Here is a 23,709-nt window from a genome sequence, read left to right on the forward strand (position 1 = left end):
GTATTGGTGTATATGGATAGAGGTAGCTAAATCTATACAAACACTATGATTGAATGTCAAGAAAGTTAAATATGTAAAACAAATCTAAGTGTGCCCCATCATTCTTGGGTAGTAGTAAAATCCATTTTTATCTTTGCCGACATAATTACTTTTAAGAAAAGAAAGAGTAGGGATTATTGTATGTTCTATCTCAGAAGAACCCCAGAAATGTAACTTAGTCTGTCTTCTAAGTCTCAGAAGGAAGTAAAAAGAAGCAGGAAATATCTGACCAGTCTGCCATCCAGGCTAGGTTTTCTGCACTTCACTGCTGCCCACTCTGGGAAAAGCCCAGTGAAATGTGGTCTTGCCTATTCTTAATATGACATCATTGTTTATTCAGATCCTGCATAATTTATCCCCTTATATCTCACTCCTGTTCTGTTATTATACACACACACACACACACACACACACACACACACACACACACAAAATTGTACTGCAAGAGTGAAAGTGTAAGGAAGGACTGTAATTCAACAATACGCTGAGACTGAAACCACATTTTTTCTACAAACAATTTAGGACCTTGCACTGAGCTCAGATGAAGAGTTTTTGCATCATCTCTCTTACAATGGACTTAAGAGAAATTAACCGAATCTAACGAATGAGCCAATGATATTGACCTTCCTCCAAAAGGAAGGAAATTTGCTTTCCTCCAGAACTCCCTGACCTGTGTGCAAATGCTCCTGCCTCCTATTTAGTAACAATTCTTCATATGCATAAGTAACCCTGATTCCATATTTTTACAAGAAAGGGTGTGCTCTTATATAATTCTTCAGATATTAAAGGGGGTAAATTGCAAAGACACTTGCCTGCAAGCTTTAAATACCTCTCTGAGTCAACATTTTTGTAACCAGACACTTTGATCTACACATCCTCTGGTAATGTTTCTACTGAGTCATGGTAAGAATAGTAACCTCCTTCTGATATTCCTTCCTGAGTTTAGAGTATATCTGCTTTTTACGTAAGTATACTGGGGATCCTTGCTGCAAGGGTCTATTGTATGCAAACGAGTGTAACTCCACTGGAAGCATTTAATCAGAACCTAAGAGGCATGAGACCAATTATATTCATCCATTCATTATTTTTTGCCTTTTGAGCAGGGATCTTTAATTCTATTGTAACTTGTGAAGTATTCCAGTTGTTAGACAACCACTTCTAGAATCCTACAAACATTTCCTAAAACTTGAATAAACCTTTATCAAGGGCTTTGAATCTGGGAGTCGCTTGCTACTTTGCTACGTCAATAAAAATATGTCATAACTCAGGATCATCTCAATTTTATTTATCTCTGACTTACTTGTTCTTTGTGCAGAGTAATTCTACCACTAAATAGAAATCACCTTTCCACTATTCTTCCATTTTACCCCAGAGTCTTTAGAAGAATTCATTTCATATCTTGAAGCTCTTGACACAAAATTCTAACATTGTGCTTCTGCTTGAAATTTTTTTGAGCTTCAAAAATGGTAATTTGTTGACACAATTTTTAGAATCTACACCACAAACTCCTGTGCCTCGTAGATGAGCTTTTCTGATACAGATTTTCTGATATGATTTTTCCAAGTCATATATGCAAGATAACTTTTATTTCCTACCTAAGGATATATTTTTTAATTAAACTACTATAAACCCTGTGTCAAGCTCTTTAATTTGCATTGTGGACATATATTACAAACAATACCCTTGAATTCTACACATCTTTTTATGAAGTCCAGAAGCTCTCAAGCCATCCAAAGAAATTTGTTTTCCCTTCTCTTTTTCCTGTGGGAGGTAGAAATATCTGGATTTTATATTCCAACCAAGTCCAATATTTGTAGATACAACCTTTCACATTTGAAACTAATGAAAAAAACATGTACTTCTAAATTCTTAAGAAATTGTATCACCTTGTGGCCTATTATAATATAAACTTGTATATAAATATTGACATAATAAGTGATCACAAATATGTTTGAAGAATCTAGACTTTCCCCCCAAAATGTCTTTGTGCTCCCTAATTGTAGGTGAGCTGCTTTTTTTTGCAACATTTTGTTGATCATAATGGGACCCATCTCATCTTTGAACCTGCTATCCTAATTCATGATACATCAGAAAAATAAAGTGCTATGTTGATTCAGTGCTCTTACTGCCTCCAGATGAATTATCCATGACCTTCTGTACTTCTTCCTAGGACGGATCCTTTTACATTCAGTCCCGTAACTACTGCAATGTAGTGTCTAGTGCTGTGTAGCATTATAGTTTTCATTTGTGCCAGATTTTTATACTAAGCCCTTGATTTTCTCTAGCTGAATAACTCATATTTTCCTGTGATTTGCTTAGACACTGTGACTTATGGCATGAATTTCTTTAATCTGTCTCTTCTTCCTGGAGGAGTGACATTTTCCCCAGTGTCAGTAATCACTTTGTGATAAAAATGCAGTCTCTGCAGGCAAATCCATAGTACTGTACCCTCTTCTAGAGAAAAGATTCTTCTATACCTTGAGTCAAAACAACCAACTCATTCCCTTTGCTGTTTCAATATCCAGGAGGTTGTAGTGAACAAGAACCCCTACATTAAATTCTACTTACAATCAATAAGCATCACTGCCTTCTACTATCAAGCTAGTTTGACACTTGTAGGGTACAGGTAAGCAAATCCATCAGTTAATAATTATTATCAAAACTACAAGTATAGGTTGCAAACTTAACCAAAATATTTTCTAAAAGATAAGAAATAAAATTGAAGGCCCTTATATTAGGTAACATAATCATATGGTCTCATGATGGTGAAAACCATAGGTTTTCTCTCCCTGTCATGGTCATAAGACAATAAAAAATACCAGACTCTCGAAATAGGTAAAAAATGTTTTAAAGTCAGCTTGTGCTATGTCAGAAACTATGTAGGCCTCAACTATGCCAGTTAGAAACCCACGATGGTAGGAGAACAATGGTGACCTGGTTTCCTCTCCTGCTGACAATCTTTTCTCCACTTTGGCTCCTCTGTCTTGACTTGATCATTCATAAGAGAACATTAATGGCTAAGACAACACTTGGAATACATGTTTCAAGCCTGTGAAATTATCCATACCCACCACCCCTAATTTCCACTCCTATTTTTAATTGATGCTGGACTCAGACGTTGTTCTACCCTTAACCCCCACATTTAATAAGGCAAACAGAATGATGTAATTCAAAGTACAACTTTACTCTTCTCTCTCCAGAAAATCAGAATCAAACTAAGCATTTATTGTGTTTCTACAAAGACCTGCTAAATATAATCTTGTTTTTAAACTACCCATCCTCAACCACATTTCCCTCCAACTCTTAGCAAGTAGTCTGAATACAAGAAATACAATGGGATGATGGCCTTTCAATTGGAAGGATCCCAGCAAGGAAAAACATCTTTTCTTTGTACTCTTAGTTAATTAACTCTTTAAGATGAATAATATTTATTCAATACAACCCCATAAGCACTTTATATGAAGGAATTTGTAGACCATTCATATGAGTTGAGACTCTCTTAATCCTGGTTTTACAAAACAAGAATGGAAGCACAGAGAGATTGAGTCGTTAGACATATTGGTTCAGTTGTGCCAGCTAGTACAAGTGTAACTCTTTGACTCTATAGCTTATCCTCACAACTATTCTTCTCTACTGAGAAGCCACTGTATTCTGAAAATTCCATGTATGAGTACCAGCACTGGATGGTACCATAGTGCCAGCTAAGTCATCACTGGTTTGAAACACTATATGCTAGTCACCTCATGGTACTTCTTCACGGTATGGCCATCCATGCAATATCATATGACATTAGATAATTTTCCTTCATCAACTTCACAGAAGGACTGTCAAAAATCAACAAAAATTGGATGGCCCAAAAACAATATAAATTTATATTTTCACAATTCTGGAGGCCAGAGTCCACAATCAAAGCGTCATCAGGGTTATCGTCCCAGGGAATAATATAAGGAAAATACTTCCTTGCCTCTTCCAGTTTCTTGCGGTGCTAGGCATTTCTTGGATTTGATAGGATCTTTCCCATCTCTGCTTCCATCTTCACAGGGACCTTTTCCCTGTGTTTCTGTTTCCAAATTTCTTTCTGTTTACATAGGCCACAATCATTTTGGATTAGGACCCTCCTATTCCCGTATAATTTCATCTTTACTAATACATGTACAGAATGGTATCCAAATAAACACATAGATTTTGAAGTATAGGGGTTTAACATACCTATCAGAAGACAAAATTAAACCCAAGTCAAACCCAAAACCCAAAATTAAACCCAAGTTGTATCCCAGGAAATTTGATTCTTTGTTTTGTTATAGACTGCATTGGTTATTGTACATAATACTGTACAATGCTACACTACTATACAATGAACTTCAACACCTAGTAGATTAAACCAGTTTCTATTCTTCTGAGTTATAGGAAGAAAGGATCTAGAACCGGAAGAGTGAGTATAAACCGTGAAATTCACATGTTTCTCTTATATTGATGTTTTTTTCCATATCCAGAAAATTCACTTTTGACAATGACCCAAAGCCATTCTACTCCAGCCCTTGATAGAGAGAAAGAATGAAGGAAAAAGTATATCTCCTTCCTTTGAGGGAAATATTCTAGAAGGCACACACATCATCTCCCTTTTACAACACTTACACCAGCATATCAAGGCTAAATGGAAGTGGGAGTTAGAATATGCAGTTGTAACATGAACTGGCATATGTATAATTAAAACACTATTCCCCAAATTGTTCTATCCAAAATGGTAGCTACTAGCTTCATGTGGTATTTGAATTTACATTTGCTTATATAAATTTAATTGATTAAAATAAGAAATCCATTTTCTAACAATATTTCAGGTTCTCTGTAGCCACCTATAGCTAGTTTGTTTGGACTACATTGATGTTGATAGCATTTCCAAACTTAAAGGAAGTTCTTATTAAAAATAGCTTCTTTAGAATTAGAGATTAAAAGATATTTGTAAAATGACTACCAATTTGCTGCAGAAAACCACAAACTGTTGTGTTCCTTTAAATTTAGAGGCTGCAAATGAAATCATAGAGTGTTTGTCTACTCAACTTTAAGAATCATCAGATAAAATACTAGGTAATGTTTCAAATGTGAGGGAGGAAAAGAAAAGAATACAGACATGTTTTGTATGTGGGTACTTTTAAAATGTTGATACAGCTGATTTTTTTTCTCTAAAGTTCTTTGCAGTTATTTTTCTAACTCCTGTTTTATAAATAAGAAAACTGAGATTCATAGAAGTTAATTAAAATGTAAACTGGCAAGAAAACTTTTGGAGATACATACTTTCTCTGTCTCTCTTTGTCTCTCCTAGTCTCAGGTATGGCTCCTCATATTCACATTGAGCCTGGCAATAACAGAGACATTAAGGTGACCTGCATATCCACTGGGTGGTTTCCAGAGCCTGAGATACAATGGAAGGACCCTCAAGGATTGCACTTGGCACCAGCCTCTGAGACAAAGAGAATAGAAGAAAATGGACTATTTCATGTGGAATCATCTATCACAATGGATACCAGTTCAAGAACAGAAGTATCTTGTGTTATAAGGAACCTAATACTCAGTGTGGAGAAGGTGGTGCTTGTATCCATGGCAGGTCAGTTTCCTCCAAAGTTGATATATTGAGATATCACTGCTGATCAGGAAGGTCTTAATGGCAAAGACCTATGACTGACAGACCTAGAAGGATATTCTAGTTTATCCATTTCTAACTCTTAATGTGGAGAACTTGGAAAAAGTCACATTTTGTCTTGTTTTGTATTTCTTATTTCAATATAAATGTCATTGTGCTACTTCATGAAAATGAATACCTGAGTGTACAAAAGTATTCAAAAGGTCATAATGTCTTTGTGGAATCTTTTGAAGTTACTCCTAAGCTTCACCTAATCCTATTGTCTAGGGAAAGCCTGTTTTAACAATTTGGTGTTTTCTCCCATCTTCAAATTGGATTTGTACCCTGGCAGTGCCATTTAGCAGCATCATGATCTTGGGCAAGTATTGACCTTCTTGTGCTCAGTTCTCATCAGTTAAATTGGGATAATTATGGTGTCTACCTCATAAAATTAATATCACAGGTAGAGAAGAGCTCAGACATTCCAATAACTACTGAAAGTGATTGTTCAAAGAAATAGTTTGCCCACATGATCTCCCCCAACTTCCTGGATATGCAAGTGTCCTTATTTGAAGTATTGCAGCTTGTCAACAACAGTCTTTAGTTCTTGTCCTTTCTTATCTCTCCAGCTTCATCTTTCATCCCTCTCTTTCTTTGTCTCCAAAACTTTCTACCCCTCATTAATTCTTTAAACATATTCTTGTAATACCTCATGTAGCCTGTTATTGACACATTTCTTCTATTTTCCTATAACTAAGAGTTTTCTAAAGTCCCTCAATATTTAATCTTAACCTCTCAGGAAGCTATCTTCAATCTATTCTGTGTTAAGTTCCCTCTTTACTCACACATTATTTTGATTATATGTTTCACTATTTCCCAGAAATAATATAAACTCCTGATGACATTATATGTATTTTTAAATATCCCCATTACTAAAAAAAAATACCAAGCCACAATATATATTTTTTCTATAGTGGATAAACATTTGTATGACCTTTTATCAATAAGTAAAGTGTCATTTCTATTGTGCTTTAGTTTGGGAAGTCACATTGGTTTAAGATAATTAGAATAAGAACTTGAGGTTGAAAATTTGAAGGAAGCAAACACATATACCAAAATAGAGATAAAATATATATGCAAACACTTACATATATGTTTTAGATCATCAATTAAAAATTACACAGTCATTTTGGAGCACCTGAGTGGCTAGGTCAGTACCTCTTTTGAAATAACAATATTAAATAGAAAACTATCAGGAGCACCTGGCTGGTTCAGTCAGTTACATGTCCGACTTCAGCTGAGGTCATGATCTCACAGTTTGTGAGTTTGAACCTCACATCAGGCTTTGTGCTGACAGTTCAGAGCCTGGAGCCTTCCTCAGATTCTGTGTGTCCCTCTCTCTCTGCCCCTCCCCAAGTCGTACTCTGTGTCTCTCTGTCTCAAAAATAAATAAAACATTTAAAAATTTTAAAAAAACATAGAAAATTATAAAAAACAAGAGTTATTTTTACTGATTTCAGTTGCTAGCTGACATATACCTCACAAGAAATGGTGAATTGAAATAATATCTGTCTCTAGAACCTAGACCATGAATCCCATTTGGTTTATCATCCAAGGTATCACAGTTTCTCCTTGTGCTTGTCACTCCTCAGGATGTTGCCAATCTCACATATATATGCTTATGTAGAAAATAAATGGATAGAAAGGACACATGGTAGGGTGCCTGGGTGGCTCAGTCAGTTCAGCATCTTACTTCAGCACAGGTCATGAGACCCCAAATCACGGTTCAGGCCCCACATCAGGCTCTGTGCTGACAGCTCAGAGCCTGGAGCCTTTTTTAGATTCTGTGTGTCCCTCTCCCTCTGCCCCTCCTCTGTTCATGCTCTTTCTCCCTCCCTCTCAAAAAATAAACATTTAAAAATTTTAAAGAAAGGATACATGGCAAAATCAGTGTGGAGATCTGTAAGACAAAAAGAGGAGAAAATGATGAAAATAAATATCTAATTGTATTTGAAGATTTTTATTTATTATAAGAGAATTGTTTGTCACAAGTATAGTAATGTTAATGTGTGTTTTTTAAAATATGATTTATTGTCATGATAGCTAACATATAGTGTATACAACGTGCTCTTGGTTTCAGGAGTAGATTCCCATGATTCATCTCTTGCATACAAAACCCAGTGCTCATCCCAACAAGTATCCCCTCTCAATGCCCATCACCTATTTCCCCTTCTCCCCTGCAACCACATCAACCCTCAGTATTCTCTATATTTAAGAGACTCTTATGGTTTGCCTCCCTCTCTGTTTGAAACTATATTTTTCATTCCCTTCCCCTATGGTCTTTAGTTATGTTTCTCAAATTCCACATATGAATGGAAACATATAATATCTGTCTTTCTCAGACTGACTTATTTCACTTTACATAATTACCACCAGTTCCATCCATGTTGTAACAAATGGCAGGATTTCATTCTTTCTCATTTCCAATAGTATCCCATTGTATATATAATGCACATCTTTATCCATTCATCAGTTGATGGACATTTGGGCTCTTTCCATTATTTGGCAATTGTTGATAGTATTTTAAACATTGGAGTACATGTGTCCCTATGGATCAGACATTCTGTATCCTTTGGATAAATTCTTAGTAGTGCTATTACTCAGTCGTAGGGTAACTCTACTTTTAATTTTTTGAGGAATCTCCACACTGTTTTCCAGAGCAGCTGCACAAGATTTCATTCCCCCCAACAGTGTAAGAAGATTCCTGTTTCTCCACATCCTTGCCAATATCTTTTGATACTGAGTTTTTAATTTTAGCCAATCTAACAAGTATGAGGTGGTTTCTCAGTGTGGTTTTTATTTATATTTCCCTGATGATGAGAGATTTTGCCCATCTTTTCATGTTTCTGTTGGTCATCTGGATGACTTCCTAGGAAAAGTGTATATTCGTGTCTTCTGCCTATTACTTCACTGGATTATTTGTTTTTGTGGGTGTTGAGTTTGGTAAATTCTTTATAGCTTTTTGGGCACTAAACCCTTATTTAATATGTCATTTGCAAATATCTTATCCCATTCCATCAGTTTCCTTTTAGTTTGTTGATTGTTTCCTTTGCAGGAAAGAAGCTTTTTATCTTGATGAGGTCCCAATAGCTAATTTTTGCTTTTAATTCCCTTGCCTTCAGAGACGTGCTGAGCAAGAAGTTTCTGCAACTGAGGTTGAAGTGATTGTTGTCTGCCTTCTCCTCTGGGGTTTTGATGTTTTCCTGTCTCACATTTAGGTCTTTCATCCATTTTGAGTTTATTTTTGTGTATGGTATATAAAAGTGGTCCAGTTTCATTCTTCTGCATATTGCTGTCCAATTCTTCCTGCACCATTTGCTAAAGAGACTGTCTTTTTTTCCACTGGATATTCTTTCCTGATTTATCAAAGTTTAGTTGGCCATAAATCTGTGGGTCCAGTACTGGGTTCTATATTTTATTCCATTGGTCTACCTGTCTGCTTTTGTGCCAATATCATATTGTCTTGATCATTTCAGTTTTGGAGTAGGGGCTAAAGTATGGAATTGTGATGCCTCCCACTTGTTTTCCTTTTTCAACATTACTTTGGCTAGTCAAAATCTTTTCTGGTTCCATACAAATTTTAGAATTGTTTGTTCTAGCTCTGAGAAGAATGCAGGTGCAATTCTAATTGGGATTGCATTGAATGTGTAGATTAATTTGGGTAGTATTGATATTTTAACAATATTTGTTCTTCCAATTCACGAGCATGGAATGTTTTTCCATTTCTTTGTGTCTTCCTTAATTTACTTCATAAGTTTTTTTTTTTAATGGTTTTCACCATACAGCCATTTTACTTCTTAGATTAGGTTTATTCCTAGGTATTTTATGGTTCTTGGTGCAATGGTGCATGGGATCAATTTCTTGATTTTTCTTTATATTGCCTCACCATTGATTTACAGAAATTCAAACATTTTCTGCATATTTATTTTATATCTTGTGACTTTGCTAAATTCCTGTATCAGTTCTAACAGCTTATTGGTAGAGTCAGGTTTTTCATGTAGAGTATCATGTCATCTGAGAAAAGTGACAGTTTGACTTCTTCTTGACAATTTGGATGCCTTTTATTTCATTTTGTTGTCTCATTGCTGAGGCTAGGACTTCCAACACTATGCTAAACAACAGTGGTGAGAGTGCACATCCTTGTCATGTTCCTAACCTCAGGGGAAAGCTCTCAGTTTTCCAAATTGAGGATGATATTAGCTGTCGGCTTTTCCTATATGGCTTTTATGAAGTTAAGGTATGTTTCTTCTATCCTGATTTTCCTGAGTGTTTTTATTAAGAAAGGACGCTGTAAACAAAAAGGATGAAATCTTGCAATTTTCAACAATGTGGATGGAACTAGAGAGTATTATGCTAAGTGAAATAAGTCACCTAGAAAAAGAAAAATACCATATGACCTCCATCATATGAGGAATTTAAGATACAAAGCAGGATATAAGGAAAAAGAACCAAAAAAGAATATAAAAACAAGGAGGGAGGCAAAACATAAGAGACTTTTAAATACAGATAACAAACTGAGGGTTGCTGAGGGGCTGTGAGTGGGTGAATAACCTAAATAGGTAAGAGACATTAAGGAAGATACTTTTTGGAATGAGCCCAGGGTGTTATACCTAAGGGATGAATCACTGCAATCTACTCCTGAAAACATTATTGCACTATATGCTAACTAACATGGATGTAAGTTAAAAATAAATAAATTAATTAATAATGATTAATTAATTAATAAAACCCTTTTTGGGAAAAAAGGGTGCTCTATTTTCTCAGATATTTTTTTTCTGTATCTATTGACAGGATCATATGTTTTTTATCTTTTCTTCTATTAATTTGATGTATCATATTGTTGATTTCTGAATATTGAACCAGCCCTGCAGCCAAGGAATGAATCCCAATTGATCATGGTGAATAATTGTTTTAATATACTGTTGAATTCAATTTTCAGGTATCTTGTTGAGAATGTTTGCATCCATTTTTATCAGGGATATTGGCCTGTAATTCTCATTTTTGGTATGGTCTGTCTGATTTGGGAATCAAGGTAATGCTGACGTCATAGAATGAGTTTGGAAGCTTTCCTTCCATTTATATTTTCTGAACCAGGTTTATAAGAATAAGTATTAACCTTAATGTCTGGCAGAGTTCTTGAAAACCATCTGGACAGGACTCTAATTTGTTGGGAGACTTTTGATAAATGATTCAATTTTTTCACTGGTTTTGGATATGTTATAATTGTCTATTTCTTCCCATTTGAGTTTGGTAGTGTGTGGGTATCCTGTTTGTCCAGTTTGTTGGCATATAGTTTTGCCTACTATTCTCTAATAATTGTTTGTATTTATTTGGTGTTAATTGTGATCTCTCCTCTTTCATTCATGATTTTAACTATTTGAGTTCTCTCTCTTTTCTGTTTGATAAGTCTAGCTAGAGTTTATCAATTTTGTTTTTTCTTTAAAAGACCCAGCTCTTAGATTAATTGATTTTTTTTTTCTTTCTTTTTTTCTTTTTTTTTTTCATCCTGTATTGTTTATAACTGCAATAATATTTATTACTTCTATTCTTTTCTGGCTTTAGGGATTCTTTTTTTTCTGCTTCTAGTTCCTTTAGGTGTGCTGTTAGATTTTGTATTTGGGATTTTTCTTGTTTCTTGAGATAGGACAGATTGCAATGTATTTTCCTCTTGGGACTGCCTTTGCTGCATCCCAAACAGTTTGGACTGTTGTGTTTTCATTTTCATTTGCTTCCATATATATTTTTAAAAAAATTCTTCTTTAATTGCCTGGTTGACCCATTAGTTCTTTAGTAGGATGTTTGCTATCCTCCATGCATATGGAGGTTTCGAAATTTTTCCTGTGGTTGATTTCAGGTTTCATAGTGGTATGATCTGAAAACATGGGTGGTATGATCTCAATTCTTCTATATTTATTTAGAGCTGTTTTGTGCCCCAGTATGTGATCCATCTCAGAGAATATTCCATGTGCACTCAAAAGGAATTTTTTATTCTGCTGCTTTTGGATGAAAAGTTCTGAATATATCTGTCAAGTCCATGTGGTCCAGTGTATCATTCAAGGCCATTGTTTTTTATAGATTTTCTGCCTAGATGATCTCCCCATTGCTCTAAGTGGAGTATTAAAGCCCCCTGAAATTAATGTTTTCTTATCAATAAGGTTCCTTATATTTGTGATTATTTTAGTTATATATTTGGATTTAATCAAGTTGGGGGCATAAACATTTACAATTGTTAGCTCTTCTTGATGGGTAGACTCTGTAATTATGATAATACCCTTCTTTATCTCTTGTTACAGCCTTTAATTTAAAATCTAGTTTGTCTGACATAACTATGGCTGCTATAGATTTGTTTTGACTCCCAGTAGCATAATAGATGGTTCTCTATCCCTTCATTTTCAATCTTAAACTGTCCTCAGGTCTAAAATCGGTCTCTTGTAGACCACATATAGATGGATCCTGGTTTTTTATCCATTCTAATAGTCCATGCCTTTTTATCGGGGCATTTATTGCATTTACATTCAGTTATTATTGGAAGACTGGTATTTAGTGTCATTGTGTTATCTGTAAGTTTCATGCTTGTGATGACGTCTCTGCTCGCTTGTAGCATTGTAGCATTCACTCACAGAGTTCCCCTTAGGATCTCTTACAGGGCTGGTTCAGTGGTCATGAACTCCTTCAACTTTGTTTGCCTGGGAAAGCATTTATCTCTCCTATTCTGAATGAAAGCCTTGCTGGATAAATGACTCTTGGCTGCATATTTTTCCTATTTACCACATTGAATTTTCCTGCCATTCACTTCTGGTCTGCCAAATTTCATTGGACAGGTCTTCTACTAAACTTATGTGTCTACCACTGTAGGCTAAGGACCTTTTTTCCCCTACTGCTTTCAGAATTCTCTCTTTATCTTTGCATTTTGCCAGTTTCATTCTTATATACTGTGGTGAAGACATATTCTTTTTGAATCTGAAGGGCGTTCTCTGTACCTCCTGGATTTAAATTCCAGATTAGGGAAGTTCTCAGATATAATTTGTTCAAGTAAACCTTCTGCTCCTTTTTCTCTATCTTCTTCTGAAACTCCTATGACATAGATATTATGTTTCATTGAATAACTTAGTTCTCTAATTCTCTCCTTATGGTCTAGTGTTTTTTGATCTGTCTTTTTTTTCTCAGCTCCATCATTTCCATAATTTTGTCTTCTATTTCACTTATTCTCCCCTCTCCTTCCTCCATCCTCACTGTCACAGCATCTAGTTAATTTTGCACCTCAATTACAACATTTCTTAATTCATCATGACTATTTCTTAATTCCTTTCTCTCTGTGGCAATAGATCCTCTTCTGTCTTCTATGTTTTTTTTTTCAAGCCCAGCTACTAATATTATGACAATTACTCTAAATTCTTGATCAGATATATTATTTTTATCTGTTTTGAGCAATTATCTAGCTGTCATTTCTTCCTGGCATTTCTTTAGATGACATTTCTTCCATTTCATCATTTTGGCTAGTTTTCTGTCCTTTATATGTTTTAATAGCTTGCTATGTTCCCTGCACCTGATAGCACTATACTAAAAAGGACTCATACACTCTTCAGGTCCTGGCCCTTCAGGAGATGTTTTCAGAGTGTGTTATATGCTCTCTGTTGTTGTGACTTTGGTTGTTTTATCTCCCTACTCGTAGTGATGGTTTGGACCTTCCACAAGGTGTGCTTTGATTTGTTCATTAAAGAAACCCTGGAAAAAATTTAAAAATGGGAAGATAGTGGAAGAAGACTTATCCTGTACAAAGAGAGAAATGACAGGGATGGGGGGAAATAAATGGAAAAAAAAATTCCAGGCAGAAAATTAGAGAAACTATACAGCTTAATCCGGAAAGAGAGAGAGAGAGACACACACACACACACACACACACACACACAGAGAGAGAGAGAGAGAAGAAATAAAGGAGACAGAGAAAAACATAGGTTAAAAATGGTCACTTAAACAAACCAACATCCAGGGTAGAGAAAGGAAGAAAAAAGAGGAAGAAAGGAAACAAAGTGTTTCCTTTGGATTTACACTTACACACACATGTGTAAAAAAAATTGACCAAGAATCAATTAGAAAATGCAAAACTGTGGGACTGATATCTGATGGTGCCTTGGAACCAGTGGCTGTGCTGTTCTGGAGGAGGGGCTATCTGGTTAGGTCAGTGTCAATCTTGTAATTACCAGGCACCAAGGGGCATGGTTTTTGGTGGGCCACTCCTGCCACCACTTTGAGCCTGCTGTCCTGTTCCCTGAAGCTCCACCTTGTTGATAATGGGGATAAAAATGGTGACACTCCAGTCTGTCCTTCCCTGACTAGGTGTCCGAAACCACACTGTTCATGTTGTATTAAACAGTGACACATGGACATGAGCAGGCTGGTTTGTCCCACTATACAGTCTCCCATGCTTCCTAGGCATTTGGATGTGATTCAAATCCAATGTCTTACAAGATTCCACCCTGTGTGCCCCAGTACACTCTCTGCACCACTCTGCCCAGTCACCTGACAAAGGGTCTCTGGCTGAAAGGCATCCTCAAGGTCTTTTCTTCTTGGACAGGCTATATGCCTTCTTCCCATAGCACTCAAGGGAGTGGACTGCTCTGTCCAACTGCACCTCTGACCTCAATAACAAACCTGGGGTAGGCTCTCTCTACCACGCTGGGGTGGCAGGCCTCAGTCTGGAGAAAGTCCCACAACCCTTGTTTGTGATAGAAATTGTTTCCTTCTCTGTTTGTTCATTTTCCTGTCTGTGGTCCAGAGAGGTTTTGCTCTTGTCCAAATACAATCCTACACTTCTACAGCTTCTCTTTTTCTTCCTTTTGTCTCTCTACAGAAGGGGATCCCTCCCCTCCATGCTTATGCTGCCTATTTTATCACTCCCAACTAGCAATCATCCACCTATGACCCTACAGGTTGTCCCCGTGGTCCCCTAGAGATGTTTTTTGTCATTCTGTAGCCTGAATTCCCGGAATTCCAAGACTTCTGGCTTTAATACTGCTGTGTTTGAGGGACAAAGGAACTTAGGGTCTCCCTACTTCTCATAACGTTAATGTTGGTAAATCTTGATTGTGTGTATATGGATATCTGATGAATTATTTGTATGTTTTCAGCATATTAAAACATTGTGATAATTTATAAAATAAACCTGTGAGTCTCCATACCTTAGGAACAAAAAAAGAAGCTGAAGCCCCTTTAAGATTCAAAAATTCCTTAGATTTGCAGGGAGGGGTAGGTGAGGCTTAGAATATATGCAATTGCTAATAATCTCATATAAAAGAAAATATATTGGAATTTGTTCCCAGAACTCAAATCCACTGATGCCAAGCTGGATGCTAAGTGAGACAATTTCTATTTTTCAGATGCCTTGTTCCCCAAGGACTCTCTTTGGGCAATGTGGCTTACTCTTGTCCTGTTACTCCTAGCTGTTGGTGCAACCATCTGTCTTCTACTTGTGCGTGCTAGAAAATCCAAAGGTAAGTGAAAAAAAAAGGGGGGGGGACGATTGCCTTTATTTTGTGAACAATTTGTGTATATATGTATACCTCTTTAGGTTGCTTCATTACTGGGATATAGAAATGCAACTGATTTACATACATTGATTTTATATCCTGTGACTTTGCTGAATTAATATATCAGTTCTAGCAGGTTTTTGGTGGAATCTTTCAGGTTTTCCATGTAGAGTATAATGTCACCTGTGAAGAATGAAAGTTTGATTTCTTTGTCAATTTGGATGCCTTTTACGTTGTTTTGTTCTCTGAATGCTGATACTAGGACTTCCAGTACTATGCTGAAAAGCATTGGTGAGAGTGGACATCTCTGGGGTGTTCCAGATCTTAGGGGGGGAAAGGCTTTCAATTTTTCCCCATTGAGGATGATATTAGCTGTGGTTCTTTCATATACGGTTTTTAAGATGTTAAGGTATTTTCTCTCTATCCTAAAATTCTTAACGATTTTTATCAAAAAAGATGGTGTATTTTGTGAAATGCCTTTTTTCTGCATCTACTGGCAGGATCATATGGTTCTTATACTTTCTTGTATTAATGTGGTGTATCACATTGATTGATTTGCAAATATTGAACCAGTCCTGCAGCCAAGGAATGAATACCACCTGATCATGTTGAATAATTCTTTTAATGTACTGTTGAATTTGACTTGCTAGTATCATGTTGAGAATTTTTGCATCCAGGTTCATCAGGGATATTGGCCAGTAATTCTGCTTTTTTATCGGCATCTTTGGTTTTGAAATCAAGGGAATGCTGGCTTCATGGAATGAGTTTAGAAGCTTTCCTTCAGTTTCTATTTTTTTGGAACAGTTTGAGAAGAATAGGTATTAACCCTGTTTAAGTACCTGGTATAATTCCCCTGGGAAGCCATATGGCCAAGGACTCTTATTTGTTGGGAGATTTTTCATAACTGATTCAATTTATTTGCTGATTATGGGTCTGTTCAAATTTTCAATTTCTTCCTGTTACAGTTTTTGTACGATGTGAGTGTCTACACACTTGTCCATTCTTCTAGATTGTACACTTTATTGACATATCATTTTTTAAAGGATTCTTTTATAACTGTTTGTATTTCTGTGGTGTTTGTACTTTTTGCTCTTCCATTCGTGATTCCATTTGTAATTTCATGAGTCCTATCTCTTTTTCTTTTTGAGAAGTCTGGCTAGAGGGTTATCAATTTTGTTTATTCTTTCCAAAAACCTGTACTTAGTTTCATTGGTCTTTTCTATTTTTATAAATTCTATATCATTTATATCTGCTCTAATCTTTATTTCCCTTCTTCTGCTAGCTTTGGGCTGTATTTTTTGCTCTTTTTATTTCTCCTTTAGGTGGAAAGTTAATTTCTGTATTTGGGACCTTTCTTGCCTCTTGAGGTAGGCCTGAATTGCAATGGATTTTCCTCTTAGGACTGCCTTTGCTGCATCCCAAAGGGTTTGGACTTACGTGTTTTTGTTGTCATATGCTTCCATGTGTTTGTTATTTTATTATTATTTTTTTACAAAAGCAAATGATATTCTATGTATTTTTTTTTAAATTTTGTATTTAATTTATTTGTTAACCCATTTATTCATTAGTAGGATGTTCATTATCCTCCATATATTTGGAGCACTCCAAATTTTTCTTGTAGTTGATTTCAAGTTTCACAGCGTTCTGGTATGATAATGTGCATGGTATGGTCTCAGTCTTCTTGTACCTGTTGAGGGCTGTTTTGTGACTCAGTATGTGATCTGTTTTGGAGAATGTTCTATGTGCACTCAATAAGAATGTGTATTCTTCTAAGTTAGGATGGAATGTTCTGAATATACCTGTTAAGTCTATCTAGTCCAATATATCATTCAGAGACATAGTTTCATTATCGACTTTCAGAATTATTTTCTTTGTATTTTATCATTTTTATAATGATATATCATGGTGTTGATGTGTTTTGTTGATTTTGAAGGGAGATCTCTATATGTCTGGGACTTGAATGCCTATTCCCATCCTCAGATTTGGGATGTTCTCAGCTACAAATTGTTCAAATAAACTTTCTTCCCCTTTCACTTTTCTTCTCCTGGGACTCTTATGATACAGATATTGTTTCATTTTACGGAAACACTTGTAGTTTAATTCTCCCCTATGATCTAGTAATTTCCTTTCCCACTTTTCAGCTCCATTATTTTACAAGATTTTTTCTTCTATGTCACCTATTATCTTCGTTTCTTGCATCTCATTGTCACTGTATCTAATTTACTTTGCATCTCAGATATAGCATTTTTAATTCATTGTGAATAGTTCTTAGGTCTGCGATCTCTGCAGCAAGAGTTTATCTTGTGTCTTCTATGCTTTTTTTCAAGGCCAGGTATTAGTCTTGTGACTGTTATTCTAAATTGTTGTTCAGAAATATTGTTTATATATGTTTTGAGCTATTTGCAGCATGTGATTTCTTCTTGAACTTTCTTGGGGAGACTTCCTCGTTTTGTCATTTTGGTTAAGTTTCTGTCTTTTTCATGTTTAAAACCTTGTTATATGTCCTGTACCTGAGAGTACAACTATATTAAAAAGGAGTCATACATTGTCAAGGGCCTGGCCCTTCAGAAAGCGTTTTTGGTGTGTGTTGGATGCACTCTGTTGTTGCATTTTGGCTGCTCTATCCAACTTGTCTGCCCTCTGCAGAGCTCCTCCTTGTTTTTTTTTTTTTGTTTTTTTTTTTTTTTTTGTTTTTGTTTTTTAATAGTGGTGGAGTTTTTTGAATGTAAATCTGCTGTCCTTTGATTTGTTTCTTAAAGTAACACTATGCGGGTAGGGGAGAAAAGGGGTGGAAGGAGCCTGATGCTATAAAAAGAGAAAATTGAAAGAAGGAAAAAGCTAACCAACAGAGAACCAAAAACTGCAAGCCTAAGATTAGAAAATGAGAATGGAAAATAAAGAAGATGATGAAAGATTAAAAAAAGTGGAATAAGAATAAGATAAAAATGCCTGATCTCATTATCATCTATCTATCTATCTATCTATGAATTGTCCAAAAATAAATTAGAAACTATAAGCTTGTTTCCAAAAGGGGAACAAAAAATAAAAGAAGAGGGAAGAAAAATAAAATAAAATAAAATAAAATAAAATAAAATAAAATAAAAAATAAGAAAATAAAAGAAAGAAAGAAACTGTTACCTGTTGGTGTCTGGAAACAGTGGCTGTGCTGGTCTGGAGGAGAGGCCAGGTGCATTGGATCAGTCAGTCTTGCTGCAGTAGATAAGCAATTGCCAGGCACTGAGGGGTGGAGTTTGTTGTAAGTGGGTTCAATCTACACTGGGGGCTGCTGTGCTGCTCTCCGAAGCCCACCGGGTTGGTGTTGGAAGGTAAAATGGCAATACCTCAATCTCCTATCCCCAGACCAGGTACCTCAACCCACACTGTTCAGAAAGCCCTTATAGAATAGTATGGGCTGTCAGCTTGCCCTCCTCCACAGTCCTCCTGCATATCCTCAGGACTGGGCTGAGATTCAAAACTCGAAGTCTTAGAGAACCCAATCAGTGTGGCTCCCCTTCCCTGTTCCAGAATTGAACCACCCAACCCACTGATAAAAGACCTTTGGTTGGCACCTGAAGGGAATTTTGTCCTTAGGGAGGCAATAAACACTCTTTCCAAAGTATTCCAAGACAGAGATTATTCTCTCCCAGTAAGGGGAAGAGCTATGATGACCAATATTAGGAGGACCCTAAGCTTGTCTTGTCCTTTAAACACAGCCAGATATGTATCAAATCATTCTGAATACCCAGCAAATCAACCTGAGGACTGACAGAACTAATTGCACTACTAGAGGGAGAGAGGAGGCCGCATTGTGGAAGTAGGAGGTGAGGAGACTTGTTTTGGTGGAGAAACTGATCACTGGTGTTTTGGAACTGAGGGCAACCTGTTCCTGGAGAGAGGGGAGAGAGAAGAGTACACAGGGGAATCACAAATGAAAACATATCTACAAAGCAATTGGGAAAATAAAAGGCTGATTTTGAGGAGTATTTGTAACCAGCAGGTTGCAAAAATTAGAATGTTGGAGTTTTGTGGCCTGGCTGGTATGGAGCTCTGAGGGTGCTGCAGTGCTCCAGTAGAGAAAACAGGCAGGTAACTGGGAGCAGATGACATGAACTGTAGACCAACTAAGACACACTAGGAGAAACAGTTTTCCTTTATTGGAGTGCATCTGAATGAGGTGGCATGGTGGCATTGTATCTCCAGGGACAAAAAAAATGAGAAACACTTCCCTCTTCCACCCTTCAGCATAGGCTCAGAGACACTGACCAAGTGTGCCTAATCTGGACACTGACTCTTCAGTGCATTTTGCTCCAAAGCCCACATACCTGCAATATGCTGATACCACCCTTCTAGGTCAAATCTGTATCAAATATAGTGCAGTTGGACCCTCCCCTAAAATCCTGGCTCTCATCCTCACCACACCAGGTCCCTAATGTTTACAGTTTTAAAACAGCCAGTTTGGCTTGGGTAGAATCCAAAGTGCACTGTGTTTCTCCAGTCACACAATAAAACCAGACACACTGTGAAAACTGCAATCTGAAAACAAAAATGACACAAAAGGGGAAATTATCTGCTCTTCTGGTAGGGGTTCCCTGACAGCCTCCAAACAAGAATCCCCAGTCTGGGGACAAAGGAGCTGGAGGAGTAATTTCCCTTCCCTTCCCTTTCCTTCAGCATAAACTACCTTCAGTAAATAGCACAGTGCCAACATGGGCTGCTTCAATTACTTAAATCCAGCCCTGCTGTCCTACACTATGCTGGTACTGCTTTTCTCCAGCAGGTGTGCTGAAGGACTAGCACAAGATGTACCCTCCCCAGAAGACCAGCAGAATTCCTCACATGCACCACTTCAACCAATCACAGACTTGTACAAAGCTTCAAGTATAATGGGAATAGAACCAGGTCTTTATTAACAAGCTGATTAGAGCACACCTAGTTAAAATTCACCTCTCTGCTGCCAGGATCCATACACACTGCACACCAGGCAAGGAGAAACTCAGCAGGGATAGAGCATCCATAACATAGCAGCAGATTGTCTTCTGCACACACCATAGATATACCATGAAGCTACAGGCTCTGGATATTATATGACCTGTTCTTCATAAAGCCATTACTCTTAGGAGCACCCATCATAACAGTCTTTACAAACACACAGAAGACAGACAAAATGTCAAGATGGAGCAATTTATCCCCCCCATCCCCCAAAAAGAAGAACAATAAAAGGTCATGGTAAATTATCTACTTGAAACAGATATAAGCAATATGCCTGATTCAGAATTTAAATTTTTTTTAACGTTTATTTATTTTTGAGACAGAGAGAGACAGAGCATGAACGGGGGAGGGTCAGAGAGAGAGGGAGACACAGAATCCGAAACAGGCTCCAGGCTCTGAGCTGTCAGCACAGAGGCTGACGCGGGGCTCGAACTCACAGACCGTGAGATCATGACCTGAGCCGAAGTCGGACGCCCAACCGACCAAGCCACCCAGGTGCCCCCTGATTCAGAATTTAAAGAAACTATAAGAATACTAGCTGTAATTGAGAAAAACATTGAAGACACCAAAGAGTCCATTACTCAAAGTGATAAAAGGGCTTAAAACTAATCAGGCCAAAATTATAAATGTAATACCCAATATTCAAAACTAACTGGATTCAATGACCAGAGGAATAGAAGAAACAGGAACAAATAAGTGACAGAGAAGATAGAATTATGGAAAATAAAAAGCTGATCAAAAGATGGAAAGCAAAATCTTGGCTAATGAAAGTAGACTTATGGAACTCAGTGATTCCATGAAATGAAATAATTTGTATCATAGGAGTCCCAGAAGAAGAGAGAGAAAAGGTGGAAGAAGGTTTATTTGAGGCAATTACTGCTCAAGACTTCCTCAATCAAGAAAATAGATTTTCTAATTGAGGACACACAGAGAACTCCCATCAAAATCAACAAAAGCAGGTGAACACCATGACATATTTTATCTAAACTTGCAAAACATAGAGATAAAGAAAAATCCGGAAAGCAGAAAGATAAAAGAAGCCCCTAACTCACAAGAGAAGATGATTAATGTTAGTAGCAGTTCTTTCCACAGAAACTTGGAAAGGGAAAAAAGGGTTACAAAATATATCCAATTTGATGAATGGGAAAAATCTGAAGATAATAGTTTGCTATCCAGCAAGGATATTATTCAGAAGACAAAAAGAGATAAAGAGTTTCCCAGAAAAACAAAACCTAAAGGAGTTCTTGCCCACTAAATCATCTGCAAGAATTATTAAAGGGGACTCTTTGAGTAGGAATAGGACTAGAAAAGAACAGAGAAAATTTACCAAAACAATGGGAAATGGCATTTAGAAGGCATTAAATTCCTTTCTATCAATAATTACTCTGAAAAAAATTAATCAGACTGTAATCAAAAGGTGATGATCCAATCAATAGACATAGTGTGTCAAAGTGGATTAAAAAAAAGACACATTTATGCTGCCTACAAGAGACTCATTTTATATGTCAAGATACCAGCAGATTGAAAGTGAGGGGATGCAGAAACATATACCACATAAATGGATGTCAAAAGAAAGATGGAATAGCGATACTATTAACAGACACACTATGTTTTGAACCAAAGACTATAACATGAGATGAGGAAGAGTATTATATCAAAATAAAGGAGACTATCTAATAAGAAGATCTGACAATTGTAAATATTCATGCCCCCCAAATGGGGGAACCAAATATACAAAACAATTAACACATATAAAGGAATTATTTGATAATAATCCAATAAGAGTAGAGAACTTTAACACCCCACTTACAGGAGCAGACAGGTCAACTAAGCAGAAAATCAAGAAGTAAACAATGACTATGAATGACACACTGATGGACTTAACAGATATATGCAGAACATTTCATCCTAAAGGAACAAAATATTTTTCATTTCAAGTGCACATGGGCATTCTCCAGAATAGATCACATACTAGGTAAAAAAAAAAAAAAAAAAAGAAAAAAAAGAAAGAAAGAAACAGCTTCCACATTATTTAGGAAAAGGTTGAGATTATAACATGCTTATTGTCTGATGACAATGTTATGAAACTTGAGGTCATCCACAAGAAAACATTTGGAAACACCAAAAATACATGGAGGGTAAAGGACATCCTACTAAGGAATGTATGGTTCAACCAGGAATTAAATAAGATATATAAAAAAAATACATGAAAACAAATGGTAATGAAAAGACAATGGTCCAAAGCCTTTGGGATGAAGAAAAATCAGTCATAAGGGGGAAGTATAGAGTAATAAAGGCCTGCTTCAAGAAGCAAGAGAAATCTCAAATATGCAAACTAAATTTACAAATGAAGAAGCTAGAAAAAGAACAACAAATGATACCTAAAGGCAGCAGAAAGAGGGAATAATAAAGATTAGAGCAGAAATAAATGACAGAGAAACAAAAATAAGTAAAGAAAGAAACAAATACATAAAAAATACTGTAGAACAGATGAGCTGGTTGAAAAATTAATAAAATTGATAAGCCCCTAGCCAGACATATCAAAGAGAAATATTTACTTATCAATAAATAAAATCACAAATAAGAGAGGAGAAATCACAACCAACAGTACAGAAATACAAACAATCATAAGAGAATGTTATGAAAAATTGTATGCCAACACACTGGGAAATTTGGAAGAAACTGATAAATTCGTATAAACATATAAACTACCAAAACTTAGAAAGAAATAGAAAACGTGAATAGATCAATAATCAGCAAAGAAATTGAATCTTTAGTCAAAAATCTCCAAACAAACCAAAGCCCAGAGCAAGAGGCTTCACAGAGGAATTACACCAAACATGTAAAGATGACTTAATATCTACTAATCTCAAGCTGTTTCAAAAAAAAAAAAAAGAAAAAAATAAATGGACGGAAAACTTCCAAACTCATTCTATGAGGCCAGTATTATTTTTAATACCAAAACAAGACAATGATCTCACAAAAAAGGACAATTACAAACCAATACACCTCAACAAGATACTAACAAACTGAATCCAACCGTACATTAAAATAATTATTCACCAAGATATTTTCCTGGGAAAAGAGTGGTTCAGTGTTTGCAAAATCCATCAACAGGATACACAACATTATACTAAATAAAGATAGGAACCATACATTACCCTAAATAGATGCAGAAAAAGTATTTTTGAAAGTACAGCCTCCATTCTTAAAAAACAAACAAACAAAAAATAAATAAAGTATAGATGTTGGAAACATGCCTCAACATCATAAAGGCCATAAACAAAAGACAGTTAATGCCATGTGATATAGGGCAAAACTGAGAGTTTTTCCTCCATGATGAGGAGGAAGACAGGAGCATCCACTTTCACCACTCTTATTTAACATGCTACTGGAAATTCCAGCCTAACGTATTAGACAACAAATAGACATATAAGGCCTCCAAATTGACAATGAAGAAGTCAAACTTTCACTATT

At 36.2% G+C, this 23,709-nt stretch overlaps 1 protein-coding gene and 1 long non-coding RNA gene across 4 annotated transcripts in view; both read left to right on the forward strand.

Annotated features, from left to right (window-relative positions):
* LOC132681763 (butyrophilin subfamily 1 member A1-like) overlaps nt 1-23,709 on the forward strand; it is a 97,908-nt gene that overhangs the window by 19,665 nt on the left and 54,534 nt on the right. For all 3 annotated transcript variants that reach the window (XM_060636544.3, XM_060636546.3, XM_060636545.3), the window contains 2 exons: nt 5,360-5,641; nt 15,094-15,207. In XM_060636544.3, coding sequence (XP_060492527.2) covers nt 5,360-5,641; nt 15,094-15,207 — 396 coding nt within the window. The remainder of the gene's footprint in view (nt 1-5,359; nt 5,642-15,093; nt 15,208-23,709) is intronic.
* On the forward strand, nt 18,874-23,139 carry LOC132681764 (uncharacterized). Its single transcript, XR_009611232.3, has 2 exons — nt 18,874-20,534; nt 20,763-23,139. It is a non-coding gene; the product is annotated as an uncharacterized LOC132681764 (long non-coding RNA).

This window comes from Panthera onca, chromosome A1 (genome assembly GCF_046562875.1).
Source record: "Panthera onca isolate mPanOnc1 chromosome A1, mPanOnc1 haplotype 2, whole genome shotgun sequence".
Classification (NCBI taxonomy): domain Eukaryota; kingdom Metazoa; phylum Chordata; class Mammalia; order Carnivora; family Felidae; genus Panthera; species Panthera onca.